Source organism: Toxotes jaculatrix, chromosome 15, assembly GCF_017976425.1.
Source record: "Toxotes jaculatrix isolate fToxJac2 chromosome 15, fToxJac2.pri, whole genome shotgun sequence".
Classification (NCBI taxonomy): domain Eukaryota; kingdom Metazoa; phylum Chordata; class Actinopteri; family Toxotidae; genus Toxotes; species Toxotes jaculatrix.
Window position 1 is genome coordinate 6,220,603 of NC_054408.1, and position 27,607 is coordinate 6,248,209.

The following is a 27,607-nucleotide window of genomic DNA, read 5'->3' on the forward strand; positions in this document are numbered from 1 at the left end:
TCACGCTTTGTTAGCATTTGACCTGAAACCGAGCTAATCATGAGTTAAACTGACTACAAAGACATTGCAAAGGAGCAGTCTCTCTCTGTTTTTGTTCATTTGGCACATGGTCATTTACAACAGGTGTCCACAAAGAGATAACAATGAACTGACTCTATCAAACCAGAAAATCTACACCATGACATGATCTGTGCACAAATCCAATGTGAAATAAAACAAGGAGTCTACACTGTTGGAAATCGTGCTATCGTGTTGCAACAAGATATTGCTCTGCATATTTACTGTAACAATAACAGCAATAGTTAACAGTGCTTTGCTGTTGGTGTAAAACTGACCAGTCAGCAAGAATTACTATAAACCAACGTACAGTAAAAGTAACTGATAATGAAACTAAGTGTCTGAAGGTGAATTCAACAATTCTACTTTTTCTTATCCGTTTTATTTGTGTGTTTAACTTCTTCCTCTTCTTTTTTTTCTTTTAATAATACACCTCAACTGCCTGGAAGCTGGTGTGTACTGCCTCTTTCTGCTGCCTATTTGATACATTTGAGAATAGCTAGTAAATTAAAACTTGAAAGAATTACATTTCACCTCACCAAGTTTACGGATACTAGAAACTGATACTAGAAACATACCATTTGAACTTACACATCTGCTGGACAGTGGGTCTGTAATGCCCTTAAATTACATTACTTTCTTCAGGTTACATAATAGAGTTCATTATTATTTCTTTCATTATCAGTTCAATCTTGGGAAACTGCTGCAGCTCCTCTTCATTCTTCAAAGCTGTTTCTTTGTCTGTCTGATGTTTTACAGAATACAGTGGGTTTTTAGAATTTTTCCACTGAAAATTAGCTGCCTGAGAGACTGGTTATGATAAAATGTGTATACAGGGTAATAGTAAAATTATAATAATTCTGAAATATCATCAGAATTATTATAATTGAGACATCATTTATTTATTTTCATTTAACCTTTATTTAACAGGGAAAAGTCTCATTGAGATTAAAATCTCTTTTACCAGAGACATTAAAAGTTTCAGTTGCTGTAATATGAATCACTGTATTGTGAGGTTTGCTGGATTTACTTCAAGTACATTTTCGTGATAATACATACTTTTACTTCAGTTATGTTTTGACTGCAGGACTTTGCAGTATTTTAACAGGATGGTATTAGCACTTTTATTTGACTTGAGGATCTGAAAACTTCTCGTGCTCTCTAATCGATCACAAACTGATGGAAAGACGCAAGTTTAAACTCGTCTGTATCCCCTCTCTCTCTCTCTCTCTCTCTCTCTGTACGCGCTCCCGCGAATCCCAAGGATGTGTGCAGGAGCGCGCACGCCCTCTGATTACTCACCGGTGGATCTGCCGCGTGCTCGAGCTGTGAGTCTGCACGATAAAGCCCATGCCAGTCTCCATAGCGACAAGACCCCGGAAATACACCGTAACCTGGCGGTGTTGATCAGCTTACTGCACGTTTATCTGCCGCTTTGTTTATCAGAGAGGGACTGTGTTTGTTTTGTCTGTCCATTTGTTTGTTTGTTTGTTTGTTTTGAGTCAATAAACATGTCGGAGCCTGAGGAGGAGCTGCAGGGAGAGCAGGAAGACAGCACTAAGAAAAAGAAGAAAAAAGAGAAACGAAGCGGGAAGAAGAAGAAGGAGAGTGAGAAGCGGGGACAAGAAGAAGCGCAGCAGCAGGTGGAGGAGGAGGAAGAAGAGCACAGGTGAGTGAGTGCCTCTCCTGCAGTTCTTCCTTCAGGTCCAGGTTCTACTCAGAACCACAGAGATCTGTGAATGGTTCATACAACAAACTGAGGAATCAGAGAACAAAGCAGAGTTAACTTTAAGTTTAGTTAAAGAGGTTCCCTGAATCCTTCACTTCAGGTAAAGTATATTTTTTTAAAAATCACACCACTCTTTTGAATTAAAAGCCCTGCAGCCAAAACTTTACCAAAATAAAAGTAAAAGAATGGATCTTCTGAAATGATTAATGCTTCAGTATGTAACTACAACTGTGAAAGTTCATTTCACTGCTTTCAGATCAGCTGAAGAACCACGTGCTCCTCAGGTTGAGATCAGTTCTCTACAACTCTTGTCAGGTTTCTAAGGAGGAACAGTGGGAATATTTTATTTTGTATTTTATTTTGTATTCTCTCACAGTGTTTTTTACTTTTGTCCTGAGCCATAGAACCAGTCCAGTTATTACACTATGTAGATATTACAGAAAGGCCGAGCTCCATCAGTATATGATATGAGTACAGCTGCGTTTCTGGTTGATTCTATGATGCTATGAATACGGCTACAGTGGCTGTACCGTGGCTACTCCTGAGGCCCTTCTGTCAGATATGACAGATGTGTTATTACACCTCAGTAGTTCAGGTATACAGTAGATTCAATTCAACGCACAGCTGGCATGATCATATCAATTCACTGCACACACAAAACCCCCAAATGTAGTTAGTGTTACAACCATTAGAAACTAATGTATCACAGTAATCATAACAACTGAAGCACAATCAGCAGCAACAGCAGCCGAAGCTTCACCATCCCATGGCTGCTGTTGTAATGTGATTTGATTTGATTTCACTCTATCACCAGAAAATGTTGTCTGAAGCTTTTCTTTTGCCCCCAGGTGTCCGCTGCTTCACATACATTACATAACAAACACACGACACAAAGTTACCAACCTCAGAAATTGCCAGCTAATGGCATCTCAAGGGGCAACCACATCTCAGCATCGGCTGATTTATTCAGAATTCAAGTTTCCACATTAGACAAACAAAAAAATATTTTTTGCAGTATTGCCACTGACCCGAACCCTCTTTTTCAAATTGGCAGTGTTTTCAGTCAGGTTTTTATCATGCGCAAACTAAAAATGTGCATGAAAATGTGGCCTGGAACACACTTAATGTGAGGCTGAAGATAGTTTGACAGTTTTACCCTGCAGAATCTGCAGTGAGTGCACCAAGTTGAAGTTAGTTTGGGTTTGATATTGGACAGCTGCATTTTGATGACATGTTGTTTTGGACAAAAGCATGTTGTCCCATCAGTGATCGATACTGGAGGGACAACATGTAGAATTTTCCTCTTGCATCATCATCAGATCTAAATTTCAGTTTGTCCCAATACTTTGGTTTATGACTAAATACCTGTAAAAGTAATTTAACATTAACATTCCTTAATTGGACCGACCACTCGACAAAACAGCTGTAACAGTTCAGTTATAACCGGTCATTTCCACTATTTTTGGACATTTTATATATCAAACAATTAATTGAGAAAATAATGGGTAGATTAAATGGTGATGAAAATAATTGTTAGTTGCAGCCTTGATCATCAGTATGACCTGCTGATTGATTTATCAGTCTCTTCATTGATAAATGCATGCAAATGACTTCTGACTGGTTGAAATAAAGTCTGTGTGTGTGTGTGTGTGTGTGTGTGTAAGTGAGTGTGTTGTGCTGCGCGGGATCTTCAAAGTGGGGAAGAAGAGTCACGACGTACTACTCACCCGAACCAGACTGACCTGGACCCCCATCATCCCTGAGACCCCCACAGGTCAGTTTCCACGGTAACAGGTTGTCATGGTGATCACTGGTGACAGGCAGACAGACTGCATGTATGTGGAGGCAGCTGGTGCTGTAATGGAGAAGTTCTGTCATGTTGAGACCACCTGAAACTTGACATCTGGACACACACATTCACTGCATGGGGGACAGTTTGCATGCTTCCCATGGCTCTTTATCCGAGGTGGGAAAGAAAACCAGGGCCCTGTTTCCCGATAACAATCGATCCTAGGAGTAAAGAGGATTTTCTAAAAGCATTTATGAACACTCTTAAATTTCTTAAAAATAAAAGTGTTTCCCAAAGCGGTACTTAAGAGCGAGCGCACATGCGTGCTGTTAAGAGCTTCTTAACACTGACTTTCTATGATACTGAATAAAGTAGCTTTGATTATTTAACTGTCTGTAAGCTTTGCTATATATTAACAATACATCCATCAGAAAAAATAAGTGTTATAAACAACACAAAAACATGTTTTATATTTGGAAATCAGCACGAAGACAAAGCTAAATGTGAAGTACAGTCTATGTCTTTATGGTAGAAGTTTAAGAAAATAAACTTGAATTGATTTAGCTGCTGGTTTAGGATGAATGTTGTACTCTTAAAACTTACATCAGACCTAAGATAAAGCAGTGGTGGTTCCCATAAGTTTCATGTATATGAGAGTCATATAATGTAATTACATATGAACAGATATGAACACTTATCATCAGTAAAGTGTAATATCAGCCAGATAAGATAATGTATAAATGCATTAAGGGCGGGCAATAACACTAAATTTGATTTTGGTCCAATACCATGTAATACTGGGGCCAGCAGCACAAATATCTGTAGCGATATTGATACATTTTATTGTTAAAAGCAGCTAATGCACTAGTGTAAGGGAAAGAAATTTTCATTTTTGAGGTGAATGCATTATTAAATCTGGAAACATAATGTTAATTAATAATGTGCACAAATGTATTTTTGTTGGTTTCCTGCAGCTCTGATCACAGCAGACTCCTGCAGAAAGAGACTTCTTTCTGCGTGATTACAAGCAGTAGCAGAAGCTTGGTTTCAGGCTAGCTACATATCCAGCAAGATAAAACAAACACATTTAAAGACACACAGTTGATGAGACTGATTTCGATAAAAGGAAGCTTTCTGCAATTTGGAAGAGATGGTGTGATAGATCCTGCAAACGTTAACAGTCCCTGGTTCGGTCATGTTGTGGTAATATTACAGTATTATTTTGGTAATGTCCTGTGTTTTGTGTTTTTGGTTGAAATCCATTCAAACAGAACTGGTTAGTGGAGCAGGATGAAGGTGTAAATACATTCATTGTGTGTGTGTGTGTGTGTGTGTTGTGTGTGTGTGTGTGTGTGTGTATGGTTGAAGCCAATCTGTTTTTCTGTATTTCATCCAAGCTAATGTCATTAAGCCAGAACTGTGTGTGTGTGTGTGTGTGTGTGTGTTGGCAGTAGTAGAGAGCAGTTGGTTCGGCCTGTGGGGGGTTATTAGAGTCTCTCAGTGTGAGGAGATTAACACGTGCACACACACACATACACACACACACAGCATGCTGACAGGCTGACTGTGTGTGTGTTGATTATATATTTCTATATAAATGGATCAGCTGTTGTTGTTTATTTCTACACATGAATTCATCCTGTCTCACCCAGCAGCCTCTCTGTCTGTCTGTCCCGTCAAGGAGGTGAGACCTGAGCTGTCAGACAGACACACAGTGTTTTGTATCAGTACTGAACCTGGGGTATTGTACCCACAGCAGTTTGAAAGAATTTCAATATTGCACCCACCCCTTACAATTTGCAGTCAGTATACAGGAAACCAGTGTATGTTACTGCTTTGTACTGTCATGAAATCATGGAGCATACACGCAGAGGATTTAGATAAAGTTTCAAAGAGGGAGGAGATATTTCAGGGTGCCACTGGCACTGGTGGTAAAAATCCCGTTAATTTTCTGTATAGATAACATAAGAGCACTTCAAGGCCTGGATTGGTGTGAAGCCTTCCCTCTCATGAATCATGAATGGAAAATATAAATATGAAGTTGAAAGTACAAGCTGGAGAGAAAAAATCAGGGGAGGAGGCAACTAAGATTTCCAATGTCAATTTGAGGAAACTTAGAATACAACCTGCGGCTTAAATTAAGTCACATATGGATTATGGATCAACTGTGGGTGAATTGAGCAACTGTGGCAACATGTTTTGTTCTCAGCTGCAACAGCATTTTGAATTTGCTATCACTCCGATTCACACTTCTGACTAACGTCTTCGGTTTCACTACACACACAAAAAAACCTGTGTGTGTGTGTGTGTGACTGTGTGTGTAAACTAGGATCCATAACTCCCCACAGTCAACCACATGGCCTGGTCACCATGAGACCGGACTGCCACTGTGTATGTGTGTTTGCTGTCCCTACACGTCTAACCACCATTTATTTTTGTTTTGACTTGTTTTTACTGTAAAGGTTAAAATTAGAAGAAAGGGAGAAAGGAAGTTCGTACATCGTCCTGAAAATATTCATAATACCAACATAGCACATATGTTTGTGTGTGTGTGTGCACATCTTTTTATGGTTGTGTGGACATTTTTTGTTGGGAACCATCATGGTGAGGACATTTTAGCCGACCCTCACCACTTCAAAGGGCCGTTTGAGGGTCAAGACTAAATTGTAGGTTTGGTTTGGGGATTTAGTTGCGATCGTATTAGTTATTGTAATGGATGTCCTCACACAACACACCAACCTGTGTGTGTGTGTGTGTGTGTTTGTATCTGTGTGTGTGTGTGTGTGTGTGTGTGTGTGTGTGTGTGTGTGTTTGTATCTGTGTGTGTTGACTCAGTGGGTTGGTGGGGGGCATGATAGGAAACTCATCTCCATCTGGAACCAACCAACACACTACCTGTGATGGGCAATACAACGTGTGTGTGTCTGTGTGTGTGTGCAGCAGCTCTGTAGGTTCTGTCAACTCAGATCAGAGTCATCTTTATTGGGGTGGATGGGAAATCTGTCTCTCTTTCAGTTTCATTTTTTTATTTCCACTTTCTCTGTGGGGATGCCACATGTGTTGCCAAAGCAAACTGAGAAAGATAACTATGAATTGCAATTTGAGTAAGCTGACAAAGACAAAGATATACAGGTTTTTTTTTAGCCTTTTACCTTTTTGAGCTCATCGTTTTTGGTTTAATGGAATATTTATTGTTTTGGATCTCTTTCATCACTTTTATCAACGCTGTTTCCAGCTGTAGAAGGCAGATGTTTTCACCAAACAAGCTCTAATAAACCTGCTGTACTGTACCTCTTCAGCACTAAACTGCAGACTGACAAAATTAGCATCTAGCTGGCGAAAAAAAGTGGAACATTTATCTTCTGAAGAGAGCTAGGTATTTTTCTCAGGATGATGATGTTGTTCTGTGTCTGTTGGGTGTGTAAATAAGCAACTATTCGCTCATGTGTTCACCATAACAACTTCAACAAGCAGAGGTGTTGAAGTGTGTTTTTCAGGTGGTTGTTTAGTCTTTCTGTATTAATTCAGCTTTAAAATGTCATGAGCATGTCATGACTTCAGCAAATAATTTTCAGTCCTGTAAATTCTCAGCTTCTGTATCATTATCACTCAAAGTGGTCTGTCCTCCATTAAGAAGTCTGTTGAGTCATATTCAAAAAAACAGAGCATAACTTTTAACATTTACAAAACTGAAATGAACACAATGAGCAGAGAATGAAGCAGGGACAGACATACTGTGATGCTGACATATGGACGCTGGCCTCTCCGGGTGGATGAGGGGTGGGTGGTTTGGGGAATGTGATATTTGATAACAGCAGGAGGGTATTTCATAGAGAGGAGGGGTTAATCAGCTATCATCAAATACAACTGTTTGCTGATGAATATGTCTGAAGAATGTTTTTCAAATTACGGTGTTCGGGGTTCCTTTTGTTGCTGTTCACTGAATGGTCAGACCCAAACAAATAAAAAAAAATAAATTAGTAATGCCCTTCAGAGGTCATTCTTCAGAGGACATAACTCAGATGAGATTAAACATGCTGAGCGGATCAGCTCTGAAAGCATCAACAAAAAAGGTTTGTGGCTATAAATAGCTGTTATGAAGTAAACATAAGCTGGGTGACACTTTGGTTTGGGCTCGAATCTCCAGGTCTGTTACATATCACATACAGAATTTATTACTGTTTTCTGTCTATTGCAGGGCTGTAAAACATTTGAGTTTTAAATATGCATCGATAAATAACAAAGAAATCTGGATGGATTTGATTATTTCTGATGATTAAAGTGGATTAATTTATCGCATTAAGGAGTTTGTTTTTTTTCCATGTACAGATGTTTGTCCACCGGCTGTGACATGGATCTTCAAAATAAATTTCATTTTCCATTTTCATGTCAAATACACAAGAAGCTCATATCAGCTTCACATTAACTATTGAACACATGTACAGTGGATTATGTTATATAATCTATACTATACTATAATCACTGGGAACATTTTAATGTCATTTGTTTATTTAATGTTTATGTTTTTATTGCCCTTTAACAAACATCATTTCTCATAAGTCCTTCATGTTTGCAAGCTCAATGTCACTCGGCAGAAGAGAGCTAGTGGAACGGAGGCTAGCCCAGATGAGACGTTGTGATTTCAGCTCTCATTAAAATAGATGGTGACATGGTTTAAATCCAAAGCTATAATAATTAGTAATAGTGACAGTTGACCTTGTCTGCAGTTGGAGGTGTCCTGTAGCAGTTTTCCAGATGGCACTTGGGTAAATGCAGTTTGGTCTTTTTGGGGATTTTGTAGTTGCAGTACCACAGTCGGCCACTGGGGCAAACAGGCAGCAGACTGAACTGAACTCCGCTGCATTGTATCAGCTTGTTTATTCACAAACATGGTATGAATAAAGAGAGCGTGTGTCTGCGTGTGTATGTTATGTAACTCTGAGCTCTGCTGACATCCTCAGAAGACTGGATGAGTAATTGGACGTGAACCAATCAGATTTCAGAATTCCTTTCTGATTACTCTGATTGATTGACAGGTGCTACTATAAGTTCTGCTGATCTGCGGATTAGTGATTAATACAGTTAATAATATTATGTAATGTGAACACAGATGAACCAGCAGCATTGTGTTACGCTCTCATTTTCCTATGAATGACAAAGTAGATGGACAAAATAATATGAACACCTCCTCGCTGATACTCTGAGGTGTTCATATTAGTTTGTCCAGCTAATGATGAACAGACAGTTATTCACAAAATCCAAACCTAATTTCTAATTAAAGGTTTTATTAAAAATAAAAAAATAGTATTTTTCAAAAAATACTATTTTTTTCATTTTCTCCAGAATCAAATGAGAAGATTCATATTAGTTTTTTCTTTCTGCGTCCAGTACAGACATAGGTTTAGCCTAGCTTAGCTTAGCATAGCTTAGCATTAAGAGTGGAATAAGTCTTGTTTCTGCCTCTCCAACAATCTTCATATCTCCTACGTAAGAGTTCAGATCTTTCTGAAACAATAACAAACACGTTTGGACATAATAGTGAGCAGTAATCTTAAAAAACATCACATTCGTGTGTGTTGTGTTCAGGTGCTGTGTGTTAACTTGTCCCCTACCTCTACAGGTGAGGCGTGCGTGCTGCAGCCAGGTGTGGTGCTGCTGCAGGACGTGTTTGCAGTGAAGGTGAAGCGGCGGCGAGCGGCGGGGCAGCAGTCAGGGGGAGCCGTGCTCGGTGTGGCTCTGTTCTGCTGCAAGAGGAGAGGGAGGAGGCTGGAGGAGGACACGCTACACCTCCACAATGCTTCTGCCGAACACACACACACCTGGTACAACACCCTGAAGGAGCTGCTCACAGGTAACACACACACACACATTTCAAATGGTCATGCAATATGAAGTACAGGTCTTTGTGAGTCGAGGGGGAAATATATAGATCTGATACAAACACAACACAGATACATTTGTGATAATCACTACACTGTGATACAAGGTAAATCAGCAGACTTAATTCTGAATAATGTCACATTTGATATAATTTGTGATCGTGCATTAATTAAGTTGTGTAAATTTTAAATATCAATATCTAAATCTAAATGATCATTTTTTGTCATGTAATAATTATTAAGCATTAATTAATCAAATGCCCTCAAAGATTATGTTTACTGTCAGACCAGCAACAGTAAATAATGGGCAGTGATACTGTAAGCAAAAGCAACTATTGGGGGCAGAACCAAATTCTGATCCAGGACTTGTCAGACCATGTAACACAGATCTCGATGGCCACCAGAAGGAACATACTAGTCACTCAGGTTTCAGTAAATCTCAAGAAGAACATAAGTTGCAAAGAACATTGGCTTTAATCTTATTTGTTTTTATTTTCAATGTTCTTTCTGTTCATCAATGAGTTATTAAAATGTCTGTGCGCCATCAGATGGCCATCCAGGACCACTAGTCCTACATGGAGGCAATACAGAACCCAAAGATGGAGTTTCTAAAAAGTTTCTTTAAAAGTTTTCTAAAAGTCTGTCCACAACTTTGATCCAGACTGAAACATCTTAGTAACTATTGGATGGATTGCCATGAAATTGTGCTTGAGAGTTAAAAATCTCCAGAGACTCTGTTTTTTATAGTTTGAAGAAAACTGGAATGATATAATATATATATATATATAATAACTTGCTGGGTGTTTCAGCACTGCTGCCACCCATAAGGGACATGCTGCATCTTTGTCTGCAGCATCCATGTATGGATGGATTAAAGTGGCATGATATGAAACAAAACTTGCAAACTTTCCCATGTCCGAGGATTAGCTAGTTGTCAGACAGATGCAGTGCTCGCTGCTCAGATTATAATTTCATTGTTTTCTGTCAGCTTGTTCATCTCTCAGTTTAATGACGTGAGTCACGGTTACATCAGGCAGGAGAGCTAATCTGCTAATCCACCGGAACAAAGAGACACAGATTACACACACTCACACGTACACACACACATTCAGCAGTACTCAGTAACATGCCGTCAGCAGTTGAATCATGTTGTCTGTGAGAGAGATTAGCTAAAATACTGTCTACGTGAACGTGTGTATGTCTAGTTCACTTGGGTTCAAGATGAAAGCGACTTGAGACATTAGTTAATATACACTACAAGGTCAAGTATGTGGGCACGACACTTGTATGTGATAGTTCAACAAGTGATTCCGAAACCATGAGCATTAATCGGCTGCTGTAACAGCCTCGACTCTTCTGGTTTTAGGCTTTCCACCAGATTTGTGAACCTGGTTGCGGCGGTTTGCTCCCATTCAGCCACAAGAGCATTAGTGAAGTCTAGCGTTGATTCTGGGTAATAAGGTTTGGCTCACAGTTGGTGTTCCAGTTCATCCAAAGGTGTTGGATGAGGTTGAGGTCAGAGCTCTGAATCCAGTTTACCACAACAAACTGGGAAAACCACAGACTCAAGATTTATAGTGAACTTCTGACCTGAGTCTCAGAAAGACAGAAATAAATTGTTTAATCGTGTATTACACACGATTAACGGATTAAATTCTTCCTTTAAAGCTGCACTATTTGATATTTTTAATAGATTAACTTACTGTGTGTAACTGGAAAGTGTCACTACAGAAAGCAAGCTAGCTCCTGACAGGACCTGTTTAATAAAGTTCTGGATGTTGCTGCCGGGTGAAGTTCCCAGACGCTGGTTTCCCAGGTGCACTGTAGTGGGCGGTGCCTGGCTGACACTTAACACACAATAGAAATGTTGGAGTCCTGGGTGTATGGACTTAACTCAGACACACACACACACACTCACTTTTCATTTCAGGTTTTTTTTTTCATGTTCATCCAAAGACGTCAGCTCCAACAGAGACATTACAACCTATTCATAAATTAAGAGGTCAAAGGTCGCGCACACACGCCACTGTCATCCTGTCACCATGGCATCGATCTGACACGTTATCACTGGTCACCTGTCTGTCTGTCCGTCTGTCTGTCCATCAAACCAGATTACCCATGAGGCCCTGTACCAAAGTCACAACTTCTTTAAGTGTTTGCCTTTGGCCTCACACACACACACACACATGAATGGCTCACAGGTCGTGTGTCAGCTCGCATGGTCACAGTGCACATCAAACTGTGATGGCTTTTGTGACTTTGCACACCGCAGCAGAAGAGTCTGTGTGTATGTGTGTGTGTGAAAGGTAAACACACACACACTCGGTCGCTCTGCTGCTGTGCGGACATTAAGCCTATTTTCCAGCCAGAGGTCAGTGTGAAAAGCTTATTGTTTTGCGAATCGTGGTGTTGTGGAGCGGGCAGTCCACCGCCACTTCTTAACCTTCAGGTCCAAACATTCAGCCGCACAATGGTGAGCAGAGAGCAGACACTTCCTGTTTCCAGAGCGTTATTCTGTACTGTTTGCTGTGTGAAGCAGCTGCAGAACGCTGTGCAGAGAGTGAAAGGCAGTCAGAGTGACAAAAGGCGAGCAGTGGTGCTGTATAGAGTCTGTTTCCATACACGCAGTCAGACGGCGGGATGGATTGACCGCAGTTGTTTAAGAGCACAACAGACTGACAAGCCGGTGGCGGCGGTGGAGCTCACGGGACGGCCGGACTGAGCTCGCCCAGGCTGCCAGGTGCTGACGCAACTCCTCCCAGATCAATTGTCTTGTCAATCTAATGTTGAGTTTTCTGCTCGCTTACAGAGCTGTTACTTTGGGTTCACAGTGACAAAGTGCAATCTGTAAGAGGCTGCAGGGGTCAGTTGGTGGGACTGTAAGGTGTCACGGGATCAAAAAAGCGACAGCATCAACACACTGTCTGTGTGTGTGTGTGGATGATAAGAATGAGGTTTGAGAGCATTTATTTAATGCAGTTATGAATCTCAGGTTTATCTTTCAGTAACTTTAGGCTAAAATAAGAACTGAAAGACATTTGATCACTTTTTTTTGGCTAATAAGGCAAAAACAACAGTTATTAGTGACGGTCTAAGTAATGCTGATAATGAGATGAGCAGCATAATGTGTGAAATGTTCATTAAATATATCTGACAAATTTAGTTAACAGGTGTAAACATTGAATGTCTTGATTCACAACTATGAAGTTTCTCAGATTAAAATGTTGATATGATATGGATGAAAAGAGTACTCCACTGATTAAACTGTTTATGTTTTTGTATCATTCTGCTCTTTCTCACAAAAGCTTAGCAAAGCGGCAAACAGATAACTGCTACTTCCACACTATACAATGGCTAGGAAATCCCTAATGCACAAAGGAAGAGTGGAAAACAAACAAATAACAGTTCTTCATACCGTTTGCCTTCTTTGTGAAAATATGATGCCTACATTACCCAAAATGCAACTCAACTACCAGCGGCTCAGTCGGAGATTCGGATGTGTTTAACTAGTGGCGATGTATATGATTCTCAAGCAGAAAAGAAATGAGGAGCACACAACAGAGGTCTGGTAACTCTACGCCTTCAGTTTTTTTTTTTTTTTTAATCTTCAGACTTCAGCCCCAGCTGATGCGACAGATTTAATTATTGTTTTCTCCTAGCTTGTATCTTTTAACAAAAAAAGAGTATTCAGTCTGAGGTGGACACCTTTATGGTCCTGTCTCTGTCTGTCTGTTACAAATTAACTGGTGTCCGTAATGTAAGTGACTGTATCCATAGTGACATGCCTACCTGTCCCCCTCTTTCATGTTCAGGTTGAGGGCTTTATTAGTTTGTCAGGAAACAGCACACATTCGTACCCCACCCACCTAATTAATATACGATACAGGTCAAATCCTCTGCCACCCCCCGTATTTCACACACTGATTTTAATGCAACCTGGCAACTCAAATGTTGCTTGTCGAGAGGTAAGAAAAAACATGGTGGTTTTTAAATGAAGTTTAACCATAATTTAAATGTAAGTAACATAGAAAACCTCAAGCAAGGAAGTATTAACCTATCACAGAGGAACTGTAAAGCAATAACCAACAAGAATTTTATTCGTCTCACAATTATTTTTCTTAGTAATTGATTGATTGCTTTAAAATGTCAGAAAATAGTGACAAATGCCCATAATTAATTTCAGCTCTAGAGAATCTGAGTCTAGAGAGTCTGGGTCAGTAGTTGCTCTGCAGAAAATGTTGTCCCCAGGGCCCCTCTGGCCCCACTCATATCTTGACAACTGCTGGATGGATCGCCATGAAATTTTGTACAGACATTAATGTTCCCATGCAGGATGAACTATATTAACTTTGGTTAATTTCTCATCCAGCACCATCATCAGATCAAATTTTTACTTTGTCCAATACTTTGATTCTTTGAAGTTTTTTTTGCCTAAACAAATAGAGAATCTGATGAATTACCTGGTGTTTAAAGCCTTTAACTGACTGCTGCTGCTCACTGACCTCAGATGGAGTCTCAACCTAAATATAATCTGTTTTTTTGTCAACAACATTCAGCAGCTCAGTTGTCAGTGCTCTGTCAGAAACTCAACACTTCTCCTTGACAACACTGGGATTGTTTACCATGGTAACGCTTTAGCCGCTCCATAGCAACCTGCGGCTGGCCGAGGCTGGGAGGTGATCTGATGGACACCTGATCTCTCTACATCTCTGTGCCTGTCTGCCGTTCTTCTTAGAAAAATATCAACAAATTGAATGACATCATCTCCTATGAGACTCTGTGTGTGTGAGAGAGAGAGAGAGCATCAATCATGCATACAGAGAGAGATGGAGATTAGAGGCCTGTTTAAGGCGTTCAGGATCACGGCTGAGAATAATGTTTTCTTTAGTCACAAAACAGTGATTTTGATAGTATATTATACTCCCTGTGGAAAGGAGGTGTAATGTTACTAGGTTTGGGCACCCTACTAACTCAGCACTTAGTAACTTCAGCTTTGGCAGATATCACAATTTGTAAACTTTCTGTAATTTGTTAATGGTAGTTAATTCTTCAAGCAAAGGAGCAGGGTTTTCAAATGCAAGAATTTGCATTTATTTGGAATCATGTTCATTAGATCAGAGATGGGCATCAGTTTATTTGGGAGCATGAAAGGGGTGAAGCTGGTAATGGTGGGGGTCCAGTAGAGAGAAGAGTAGAGGGGGAGTTGGGTAGTTCCCCCTCACAGGAACTCCTGAGAGCCTGCCCAGAGCCGTGGGGTGGAGTGATGGCAGGAGGTGCACACTGTGTGTGTGTGTGGGGTCATTATCAGGACGAGGTCACGGCCTTTTGGGAGCAGATTATTGTAATGAGCTGGATAATGGAGCTTGTGTGTGTGTGTGTATTGATCTGTGCTGGTCTATGGGGATTTATAATGCGGTCTCTAAATCTGCCTAATGATGAGCGGTACAGGGGGTCAGTGTGTGTGCGTGTGTCTATGTCTGTAGTTTGGAGTCAGTATTTTGCATTAAACAGCATACATGTGCCTTCTCTTCTAGTACAATCTACAGTTCATCCATCCAGACTTTGGAACTACTTTGGTGTTTGAAATTATGTTACAAATTCAACCTGATTGCTGATCCACACTAAGGTCACATTCAGGGCTTTAAACTGTAGGCATATTTTTTAAAGTGTGTTCACTTATGATAAAAGAGTGTGCAGTGATCTGTGTTTAATCCAGGCAGGGTGGACAGTGATCAGTGCTGGTGACTGTCTGAAAGGACAGTGTCAGCTTTGGTGCATCAATAATGGTTATTTTCATTATCAGTTAATCAGTTCAGATTATTCAGATCAGTCAGATTATTGTGTCAATTAATCCATCAATAACTTGACCAAGAGATCGACTGTTCAGCATCTGTAAAAATGTACAACCTACTGACAACTGGACTAAACCTTTTCCTCTTTATTTATTTTCATCAAAACTAAACCTGTTGAACGTGATGGAGCTTTAGTGTTTGTAGCTGCTTACAGTGTGTGTGTGTGTGTGTGCAGGGTTCAGCAGTCGTCCCAGGCATCTGAAGGTGTTCATCAACCCCAGCAGCCACAAGAAGGAGGCCGTTCACATCTACAGAGAACACGTGGCTCCGCTTTTCAAGATGGCAGACATCCGCACTGACATCACTGGTCAGTCCATCCGCCTATTTATCTGTTCTGATCAGTTTTACAGCAAATAGTATTGACTATGATTTCATACATCACATTGACACTGGTTAGAGATGATTTTTGGATGACCACACACGTACTTTGATAAAGTTGTGTGAAGAACTGTAGCAGCCGTTTGAACAGTTACATCCCATCTTTATCGACATCAGGGAAGAATGTGAAATCTGTGTGTGTGTAGAGGAGGTCCAAAGGTCAGAGTTAATGGCAGTCTTTGGTCGCTAGGTAACCTGATACAGGGGGCGGAGCCTAGCCCATCTGTTGTGACAGAGGGAGACAACTCGCTCCTCTCCTCTCCTTGTTTCCTGTCTTTTTCTCTCGTTTCCTCTCTCGTCTCCTCTTCTTTTCTCCTCTCTTCTCCTCCCTCTTCTTTACGTTCTTCGCCTTATTTCTTGTCCTTTCCTTTCCTTTCTTTTTCTCTTGTCTCCTTTTCTTTGCTTAATTTTTCGTTCCTTTACTTTTTCTTTCCTTCTGTCATTGTTTGCTTTCTTTTCTTCTTGTTGTCTCCTGTCCTTCTTTTTCCTTTACTTTCCCCCTCTTTTTTCTTTTTCCCTCCCCTTCCTCTCATTTCCTTTCCTTACTTTTCCTATCATTATCTCCTCTCTTGTTTCCTTTCTTTCCTCCCCTCCTCTTGTCTTTCTCCTCCATCTCGTTTCCTTGCCTCCTCTTCTTATTTCCTTTTTTCTCCCTCTCCCCCTCTCGTTTCATCTCCTCTCCTCTCTTATCCTGGTTTTCTCTCCTCCTCCTTCTCTCAGCAGATGGTGTGATATCCGTTGTCCGACTTTTTTTTGGCAGCCATCGAACGCACGCTTGTGTACATGTGACCACACACATGCATGAACACTCTGTCTCTGTCCGTCTCAATGTGTCTCCATCTGTTTACCTCTCTCTCTACCTGTCTCCCGCTCCCTCTCTCTTTCTCTCTCTCTCTCCAGTGACAGAGAGGAAGGGCCATGCTCTCTCAGTGATGAAGGAATGCAAGCTGGATGAATATGATGGGTTAGTTGTCTCTCATCCCTTGTCTCTCTATCTCTTCTGTGATTTAACAAGAAAAAACAAAACACTTGCTGGAAGTATATCACTCCTTCCCTGGGAAAAAAGGTGATTTCTTGCAGTGCATAATGTGCACACTAAAATAGTGTTCAGTGCTTATAGTGAATTACAATTTTCAATTTTTAATTTTCTGATGTTGCTTTTTCATGCTATGAATTTTGATAATTTCCTGTGAAAGAACATGCAGTTTCCTTCACTGGATACTCCACTTCATATTTTTGCTGCACAACTGGAGTCTAAGTGGTTAATTTACCACAAAAACTTATGTAATTGGGAAAAAAAATGGCAGCAGCAGTGAGGTTTGAAGAAGGTCACTTTGTAAACAGATATACTACAGAGTGAAAAATAAAGTCTGACATGTTAAAGCTGGATAAAGCTTTAGTTATAAAATAAAGACCCGGTTTTTTATATAACATCCTGAAACTGTGGCATCATCCTTCCATGCCTGAACTGAACCAGATAATTAAACAGCAGTTTACTGTCAGAGGCTGACACTAAAACACACTGACCCAGACTAATTACACACCCTCACACACACGGGCGCGCGCGCACACACACACACACAAACAAACAAACAGGTGAGGTCAAACACCAAATGTTAACTGAGCTAACATTTTTAATATAAGTGAAAATAACATTGTATGCAACTGAAACAAATAGCAACAATAACAGCTGCAACTACAAACACATAAAACACTGATCAAACTCCCATCACTCTACCTGTGATGGTCCATGTCTGTGTGTGTGTGCATGTGTGTGTGTGTGTGTGTGTGTAAGCAGCTTTTATGCTCAGCCCTCATAAAGCTTAATGTGCTTAGAGAAGATTAGCTCAGTGTTGCTAAGCTAGCTGCTGAGCGTGTGCGTGTGTGAGACTGTGTGTTTGTGAGGCAGCTATGGTGAGGATTTGGTTGAAACCTACATTTGCCAATTAGGCTGGCTGTCACCGTGGCAACCGGAGCTCCAGGTAATCCCTTACACAGGAGGAGGGGGCGGGGGCAGGGGCGGGGTCTGTTCACCTCGCATTTACTGCAAACACAAGCTCTGCGGATGAATCTTCTTGCTTTTCAGTGAGCTCCTGAAAACAGACAGACCTGTCAAACAAGTTATGATTAATGTTGTTATTATTATTATTATTATTAATATGGGCCTGGAACATGGACTGCTTCCCCCATCACACGTTACAGACTACTTTACCCCGCACACTGTTGTCACTTCTTTTGTGGTGCCCCACCCTAGACTGCGCTGTCCAGTGCTGATTAGACTGTGCTATTAATGAGCACAATCCAAGGCTTTAATTTCAAATATCAGAACAGAAACCATTTCAGTTTTTATCAACATTTAAATCTAATTTACTTTTACTATTAAAGTTGTCTTTTTTGATTTTAGATTTTTTTTTTTAATTAATAGTCTGTGTTCACCTTCTTGTGTCAGTCAGAGCAAAGCAATCCACTGGACTTTAATTGTGAAGTTGAAGTCAATCACTGGCTTGGTATCATTAGTGATTTTTAAACACAATATCTAGTTTCAGTACAGATTGAAAAAAAAAAAAGATTATTTTTTGTAACATAAAAATATGTTGCCATATAAGCATGTTTTTCTACATAACCTTTTGTTTGCTAGAAGAAGCCAAAGTTCACAAATGTTATGTATTTAATTTTAAATTAATCTTTATTCGAATTTTATTGCCAAAACAGTGATTTAAATCAGGAATTATGTCAACTGATTTCAGATTTCAAAAGCTGGTGATACAGACACATTTCATTCTGTGCAAAAAATGTTCAGGTTCGATACCCAGTGCTATTTGTATGAATATTCAGTAATTATCCTGTGAAGAAGACATCTGTCACCTACACCTGTTCTAGGCACCAAAAATAAAACACCTGTTTGAGTGTTCACTGTCGCTGGATTTTAAAAATAAAAGTTAAGAGCATAGTTTTTTTGCATGAGTGACTGTTTGATTCTACCTGTGTACTTGCTCTGACATTTGTCTGTCTCCACCTGTCTGTCCGTTAGGGTGGTGTGTGTTGGGGGGGACGGTTCGGTGGCGGAGCTGTGTCATGCTTTGGTCCTCAGAGCTCAGCTGGATGCAGACTCTCCAGAGAAGCCAGTGAAACCAGTGCTGCCACTGGGGATCATTCCTGCTGGTGAGAGAGAGGACACACCCTCGAATAGATCCACAACCTGTAAATTCACATTATGTAAAAATTGCCAGACAGGGGTAATGTCCTTTTACTAACTGCCTGTCTGTCCATCTTTACAGGCTCTACAGATGTGGTTTCCTGTTCTGTTCATGGAGTCAGAGATCCAGTCACTGCAGCCCTCCACATTGTCCTGGGTAGGTTCTACTTGTTCTGAGATTGTCCTGGGTCAGCTCTACCTTTTTTAGATCTGTAATCAGACTGCCCTGGACAGATGTCCAACAGCAGGATCAGTTTCACTTTGAATCACAGGTTTACTCATTGTGACCACGCCCCCTTCACCTCTCCCTGCCTCCTCTCAGGTATACCTGCCGACCAATCAGCTGGTAGCTGTTTTTGAATTACAGGTTGGGGTGAGGTGAAGGGTTCATTAACACTAATTAACCGTGGAAGCTGTGTGTGTGTATATGTGTGTGTTTGAGACAGATGGGAGTATTCAGTGGCTTTAATACATCTAATTCCTGAACAATAGAAGACAGTTAAAATGACCAGGCAGGAAACTGTTCCCACGCACACCAGGTGAGCTCAGATGTGTTCACTACACAAACAGGTGAACATACCTGAACTGTTATGATGCTCAGTGAAGGTGATGAGTCCATTTGTGGCAGCAATGTTTTTTTTTTGTTTTTTTTTTTAGACATACACAGCAGTTCCATAGTACAATTGTACAGTACAATTTGACAGAACATATCAAAGCAAATTTGCCTCACGTACTAGAAGTAGCAGTTTTTTGTTCTTTTGGATTTTGGAGACTGCTTTAGCAATTGTTTTAGCAACCTGGTGTGCACATAGTGGGTTTTTAATTAGGTGATTAACTATATTTAATGAATGATACAATAAATCCTTGCATTCTGGATTTAATGACTTGATATTTAGCTTCACAAGACACAGGTGAAGTACTTTGTGAATCTTCTCATCAGCTACAGACTGATGTCAGCAGAGCACCAAATTCCAGCACCGACAAACTGGCTGACCAACACATACCGGCACACACACTGTTCTGGTCGCATGTCCAAATGACACAACATCCACGTACCAGCAACTATAAAACTCACTGATTCGCATGTTGTAAAATGTCATGTTTGAAAATTACAATTTGCCATTTTATGTTTTCCGGCCAAGAAATAGTCTGTCAGATAAAATGGCAAATTTGTTGCTTTTGACTCTTTGATCTTGTTTATTGTTAAACATCATTAAACAAATGTGATTTATTAACAGCATGTTAATTTGTGAAGTTTACAGGTACTGGTAAGTAGAAAAAAGAAAATGAAAGTAAAAAGTATGTGATGATTAATTTTCTTATCATGTGAGGACAGAAAACGTTTCAAAAATGTTGTTTGTCAACACAGCAGGAAAACAGGCTGATATTTTCAGTGGATAATTGAAATAAAAACGAACAGTGGATCAGTTGATCACTTTGTATATTACCTGTAGTTTTTATGGTCAAAATAAATATTGGATGCACCTTTAAGAAGCGCTGCAGGTTTGATCTCACTGACACACTGACCGTCACAGCTTTAATCCTGCACAACACACACATTCAATCAAACACACACACACACAGTGATAGCACGCCATATGGTGAGGAAATCAGATTCTATCCAGAAAGACAGACAGGCAGTCAGTCAGACAGACAGGTGGGCAGACAGCAGTTCAGTAGGTTACAGCAGGTATGTGGCCAGATGGCGCACTGAGTGTGTGTGCGTTCGTGAGTGTGTGTGTGTGTGTGTATGTGTCCGTCTAAAGGCTTATCAAGCATCCTGGTGAACAGTCTCCATGGTGTGATAAGTTTGATGAGATTGATTTTTTTTTTTTAATTTTCTGGTTATTTCTATAGTTTGTGTTGTGTTCACAGTCTGTGGGAAAATAAACATTATGTAGCAGCTGGAGTGGAAGTGCAGATATGTGTCTGTTTTAGATTTAGTGATAGAAAATAAAGCTGATTATGGCTGAATGATCTGAGGATTATATTGTTCTGCATTTTTCTTATCGTTATTGTGACTGTGAACAGGGTATCTGCAGGTCTTAAATTGTCAAATTAATTTCAAGTAAAACAGGACAATTTACTACACAGTTGTTTTAATGAGAAGGCAAATTCAAAATAAATTCAGCAACATTTCTCTGAGCTCCACACAAAAAGTGCAGCACATAAATGTCTTCAAGTGTCTTTAATTAAGGAGTTTAGTTTAACCTGGGAGACACCAACAGCTACATTTATTTTTTTTTACATTTTATTATGTGCTGGTGATGAGTGTTCAAAGCTACTGGGAAGTAGCCTAAAGATGGCTTCACTTGCCTCTGTTGGTCACATGACCTTTGCCATGCACCTGTTTTGCAGTCCATTAATTGTCTGAAATACACAACTTTCATAATAGCAAACTGATCTACATAACGTCGACTAAACTTGGCGAGATGGAAAAGTTGCATCCATAGAAGCAAAATGCGACAAAGTGAGGTGGAAACAAACAATAAATCATGATGTACATAAAGCATGTGACGTAAACGTCCACTGAAGATATGAAAAATAGCAGCAGAGACACATCTGTCCTAGATCTGCTGTAAATGTCCTCTGAATCCTGCTGCTTCAGAGACGGCTCAGACTGGACTGATGTACAACCAGGGACTGGTCCCTCTATTGCGATGTGATCTCACTGACAGAAGTTTATAGATATTAACACACACACACACACACACACTTCTGGCCTCTTTCTGTCGCCCATATTTGGAGTCCTGCTTCTCATGAATATTAATGAGCTTCTCACCATAAGACCACTTGGCCTCCTTACAGGCTGTGTGTGTGTGTGTGTGTGTGTGCACGCGGAGAGGGTCCTAATTTTTTCTGCTAAATATTCATCATCACAACAATCATTTTCTAACATCTGTATTTAACCCTCTCACTCTCCTCACAGGTCACCAGCAGCAGGTGGACATGTGCAGCTTCTCGTCTCTCGGTCAGTTGGTGCGTTTTGGTTTCTCCGCCATGTTTGGCTTTGGCGGGCGGAGTCTAGCACGGGCCGAGAAGAAGAGGTGGATGCCGTCATCGCGGCGACGAGAGTACGCTCTGGTTAAGACGCTGGCTAGACTACGGTAACACACACACTCACTATTTTAAAGTTATACATTTTTAATTTTTAGCCCTACACAGTCAATAAGGTGTGATTTTAGCCTGGGACTTTTTTCTTAAATTACTTTATTGATCCCTCCTGGGGAAATTTCTCTGCATTGTACCTACACCAAGTGAACGAAACACACACACAAGCATGCACATGCACGGGAGGCGCTGGGGCATGGGGCTGCCTAGTGAGGCACCCGGGAAGCTGGGGTGGATCGGTGCCTTGCCCGGGGGGCGTCTTCACTGTCACTATGCTATGACTTTATTGGGACACCCAAACAAAACACACCTGTCATTATGCCGGGTTCAGACTACACTGTGTTTTGTACAACCTTGCTGTAGTAGATGTGAGAAACATGAAGGTGTGTTCAAATTAGTAGCAAACCATGTAACAGTTATTGAGACGTTATAGTCTGGACGAAAGATTGCCATCTTTAATAATCATTTTAAAAGTTGATTTTCTGACATTTCTTTGTCTCCCTCAGACCAGAGGACTGTCAGCTGTCTTTCCTACCAGTGAAGAAATCAACCAGAAATCTGTTTGAACATCGGTAAGAAATACATAGGAGCTGTGCAGCATTTTTGTGACTGATAAACCTTCAAACTCATGGGTCTGTTAAAAGCTGAAACGATTAGTTAATTAATCAGTTAGTTGATCGACAGAAAACTTATTTTGATAATCATGAATCGTTCCATTAATTTTTTTAAGCAAAAATGCCTAGCCTTATTTCTTATGTACCACTGATGCAAATATCAGTTATGTTTGAAACAAAATTTGATCTTCTTTCTCTCAGAGACAAGGACCAGGATCTGGACCATGATCCAGAGTTAGGTAACAGCAGTACTTAGTTTTTAGTTGGAAACTTTGTGTTTCTCGACATAAGATTAACGCTAATTCAGGTTAATGCAAATAGTCTTTCAAATTCGCTAATTTGAATTTGACAGACTGTCAAATAGTCTGTCATTATTGTTATCTTACTGTTATTGGCTGATGCAGAAGGGGAGGAGTCCTGGACGACCAATCAGGGCCTGTATCTGAGCGTCAGCATCATGTCCATCCCTTGTCTGAGTCCACATGCACCTCAAGGACTGGCTCCCAACACCAGGTACGCAGATGTATGAAGAGCAGTTGAGTAAAGTCACCTGTCTTGTGTGACCTTGAATGCACCACCCTGCAGGTTATTTCATCAGTGTTCTCCTCCACTTCCTGTTTGTGGCAGTTTGGCAAATGGCAGCGCTGCACTGATTGCAGTGGGAAACACTTCCAGGTCAGAGTTCATCAAACACCTGAAGAGATACAGCAGCTCCAGCGGACAGGTGAGGACAGCTGTCAATCACTCAGTCTTTACCTTCAGGACAAACAGGAACATGTTCAGAAAAAGCATTTTATTAAACTCAAATGCAATATTAAATCTACATTTTATCGTTTTTTTTGTTTTAGTTTTTAGTGGCAGCTTAATTAATGTTCCAAACCTGAAAATAAATTAGGTAGAATAGTGTATAAAATATTAATTTTGATCAGATTAAAATGTTATTATGACATGAATAAAACTTAAACAGGGAGATTCTTGAAGAAATTATAATCAATAGTTTTATAATGTATAAAATGACGATGTGGAAACAATGTGACCTTTTGAAAGGTGTTGATCAGGTGTAATTACGAAATTACAGAGTCTTCACCTGAACCCGCAGTTGCCCCTTTCTCACCGCTCTCGTAGCTTCGTGGACAGTCATGGCAGGCAGCTGTTTTCAGAGAAAATAAAGCTCTTAAGACACACTGTAGACTAGCTTGTGAACATAGTGTAGCATTTAGCAGCTAAATAAGCCGATATTTCCCTCAGGAGTTGGTGGAGACCAAAAACAGAGCTAGAAGAGAGTGAATATTGAACTTATATTCAGCAGGTGGCCAGAAACATGACTCCAAATGAATCATAGCTTGCTCCATGTCTGCTGGATGTGTGATGTGTGAAGCAGACAACTGCTGAGAAGTTTTCCATATCTGCTTAACAGGTGATAATGTCAGTGTCAAGGTTTCTGATCATTTCTCTGTAGATGAGTCACCACTCTGTTTGTCCCTGTTGAACTACAATAACACACAGTCTGCAGTCGTACAGTGGTGTTACAGAGTGACACACACTATCTGAATACAGACACTGGCTGCAGAGAGAACGTTGACCAGAGAACAGACCAACTTTCCCTTTTAGCTGTCACTGAATTAATGCTAATCAGCCACAGCTGATCGATTCTGTCACTGGGGATGTTTGTCATTTATGCAACGACATTCAGCTTAAAATGAAAAGCTTTTCCACTGCTTGTTGAGAATAAGAAGAGTGAGGAGAGATTAAAGGTTTGATAAGAGATTTGTTAGCGTCAGAGCTTAACAAATCAGAGTATTTCGCCTACCGGGAACTGGATCCAAAATGGAGCCATTATCTGAGCTCATCCTAAATGTTTCTCAGTACATTTACTCAAGTACTATTCACACAAGGTACCTTTACTTAAATATTTCTGTTTTCTGCTACTTAATACTTCTGTTCCACTACAAATATTGTACTTTTTACTCAACTAGATTTATCTCATCACCTTCAACTTCCTCCTTGCTCCTCCTCACGGAGCAAAAAAAAAAAAAAAAAAAAAAAAAAAAACGAAAAAAAGAAGAAAGAAAAAACTAGTTAATGAGTAGATTAGCCTGGTTTAGTGTAGTGTGGCCTGGCCTGGCCTGTGAGACCTGCACACTAACCCACTTACTAAATATACTGACAGTGTGGCGTTCACTGTCCTGCAGAGTGAACACGCTGTTTACTCACTGACCTACATCTGGACGGCTCAACGTCAAATGTGACAAGATGGGGCATCCTGGTAGAGTAGGAGACATGTAACCACGACAACCCTGTCCCACTGTGGACGCTGAACCTCACCTGAGTCAGTCCTTCCAGGTGACATCTGTGTGAAAAGCAGAATTTACAGAAGTGTGATCTGAAAACCGGAGTCAGACACATTTATTCTGCCTTTCATAGCTCAGACACATCTTTATTTGTATTTGTTGAAGTAGGTATTTTCCTGTTTGTGTTTCTGTGCTGAGCTGTAGTGGTCATTTGGACACCTGAATATTACACTGGGGGAAGAAGTATTCAGATCCTTTACTTGAGTAAAAGTATTAATACCAACCTTTAAAAAAAAAAAAAAAAATTCCATTACAAGTAAAAGTCCTGAATTTACTTATAAGTATGTATATTCAGTTTACTGTGAAATGTTTTGCATTTTCTACATGAAAAACTACTTAAACACTGGTTAATGTTTTTAATTACAGAAATGAAGTAATTGATTAATCAATTACTCATTTAAGCTCAAATTTTTTACAGTTATGCAGTTTAATTTGTTTTGCAATACATTATATTTTAAAAGATCTTCATATGTTTTGTTTGTCAATTCTTAATATGCTAAGTAATTAAATTTATCAAATTAATGTGGTGGAGTAAAAAGTACAATATTTTCCTGAGGGATATCCTGGAGTAGAAGTAGAGTGAAAGTATAGTAGACAGAACTGGAGTAAATGTACTTAGTTCCATTTTTGTTGCAAGACCAACTTGAAAAATTGTGAATCCATTCTTTCAATTTCAATTAAAAAAAATAAATAAAATAAAACAGAAGGGCAAAGAAAGCAGTCTGTCAGTCTTTGCTGCCCCCTGTTGGAGCCTTGTGGTGTCACAGTAGAGACAACAGGACAGTAAACAGGAAGAAAGCCAGTCACTGCTGCAGATTAACAAGCTGCTTAACAAGGATCCTAACAAACTTCTGACCTCCTCAGCCGGTGTTTGACACACACACACACACTCTTGTCTTACATTTAGATCTGTCTCCTCACATCTAGTTGTGAGGACACTCATTGACATAATGTATTTCCTAGACCCTTACCCTTAACCATCAAAACTGAATGCCTAACCCTACTCAAACCAGTCCTCACACTGTCTCAGCATACACATACACACTTTATCTGTCTCACTGTCTGATTGTCCACCTGCAGTTCAGCTTCTCCTTTGTGGAGACGCATGCCGTGTCAGCAGTGAGGATCCGCCCCCGTTCAGTGACTGGCTGGTCGGAGGAGGACAGCGAGGAAGAGGGCGATTCCAAAACAACCCCCATCATCCAATCAGAGGGAACCGCCTTCCCTTGGAACATCGATGGGGAGCTGGTGGAAATCGCCAAGGAAGTGCTTGTCAGGTATGATGAGTGTTGTTACTACTGTCAGACAAAAAAACACAGTGAGACAGTGAGTGACAGTGAGATAGGAAGATGATCCAGGAGAATGGAAACATCATGTACACTGAGCAAAACAAACAAGTTCCACTCTCCTCCACTGTATTGGGGTAAAAGCAGAAATCTCAGACACATGTATGTTAAAAGTGTGGAAGCATAAAAAAAAACTATCTGCATGGAAAGATTTTGTTGGGTGAACTGATCCTTCTGTAACATTATTCTACATTTTTATCTCATTATGTCACATATTAAAAATCAGACTGACAAAATCAGGCCTTACACTTCACCTGTATTAAACATACATCTGATAATGTGTGTGTGTATGCATGGTGTGTTCAGGGTCCACCCGCGGCTCATCACTCTGTACGGGGAGGAGGTGGATGAGGCTGAGTCAACTGTCTCCTGCAGCTGCATCTGAGTCCAACAGAGGGCGCTGTGTGTGCGCATGTGTGTTTTTGTTGAGACTAACACATCTCGCCATGGTAACCACAATAACTCAGCAGTGCCCTCTAGGTCGTTATGGTTTCCATGGCGATGTGACCTGATGTCGAAGTTTCATTCAAAGTAGCGGAAAGACGCAAAAAACAAGCGGCAGTTTTGTTGCTTCCTGTTAAAGCTGCATTAATGAATGTTTTTTTTTTCGGTCACTTGATTGATTATTGCAGCTTTAACAACCAATAATAAGTAGGTAGCTTAATAACTTTTAAGCTACCTACTCCAGAACAAACTGTGCTTTACAAGTTTATTACGTCTTGAACTAATTAAGGATGAAGATGAATCTTTTCTATTCAAATTAATGTTTACATTTTTCTATATTTTAATTACCAGGTTTTCTCAGATGACTTTAATTTCATTTGTGTTGCATATATTTTTATTACAAGTTTCTTTTTTTTATTGTTTGATCTCATCCAGTTTCTGGTTCTGCAGCCGCGAGGTAAAGATTTTGATTAATTTTTTTAAAAGCTAATTTTATTCATGTGAACTGTTTATAGCCTCTAGAAGGGATTAACATGAAATTAACAATCTAATTGGATCAATCAAAAGCGAGTTCAAAATATAAATGTGAGATAAATTTGCTAAATCCAACAATGAGGAAAAGCTTCGTACAGAGGTTATTGATTATTGTTTGAATATTGTGTGTATAATGATCATAGTCAAGCTGTTTTCTGTACAGATGATGTTGCTGCAACACAAGCAGAACCAGACAGGATGAGTTTACTGTGTCCAGAGACTGGAAAAGTTTTATACTTGAATATAAAAGTTTGTACGTTACTTGGCTGTTTTTCTGTAGAAGCTCTTTTGATCTTTGTTTATGAGATCATGCAGATTATTTTTTTT

The 27,607-nt window shown here is 40.0% G+C and overlaps 1 protein-coding gene across 1 annotated transcript; it reads left to right on the plus strand.

The window, feature by feature from the left end:
- Positions 1-1,568: 1,568 nt before the first annotated feature.
- On the plus strand, positions 1,569-26,687 carry cerkl (ceramide kinase-like). Its single transcript, XM_041057689.1, has 14 exons — positions 1,569-1,726; positions 3,451-3,560; positions 9,196-9,426; positions 15,482-15,613; positions 16,585-16,648; positions 18,716-18,846; positions 18,963-19,037; positions 21,810-21,987; positions 22,498-22,563; positions 22,807-22,844; positions 23,013-23,118; positions 23,233-23,329; positions 26,037-26,233; positions 26,609-26,687. Exons 1-14 carry the CDS (start codon positions 1,569-1,571, stop codon positions 26,685-26,687), a joined length of 1,662 nt encoding a protein of 553 aa, XP_040913623.1.
- The last annotated feature ends 920 nt before the right edge of the window (positions 26,688-27,607 follow it).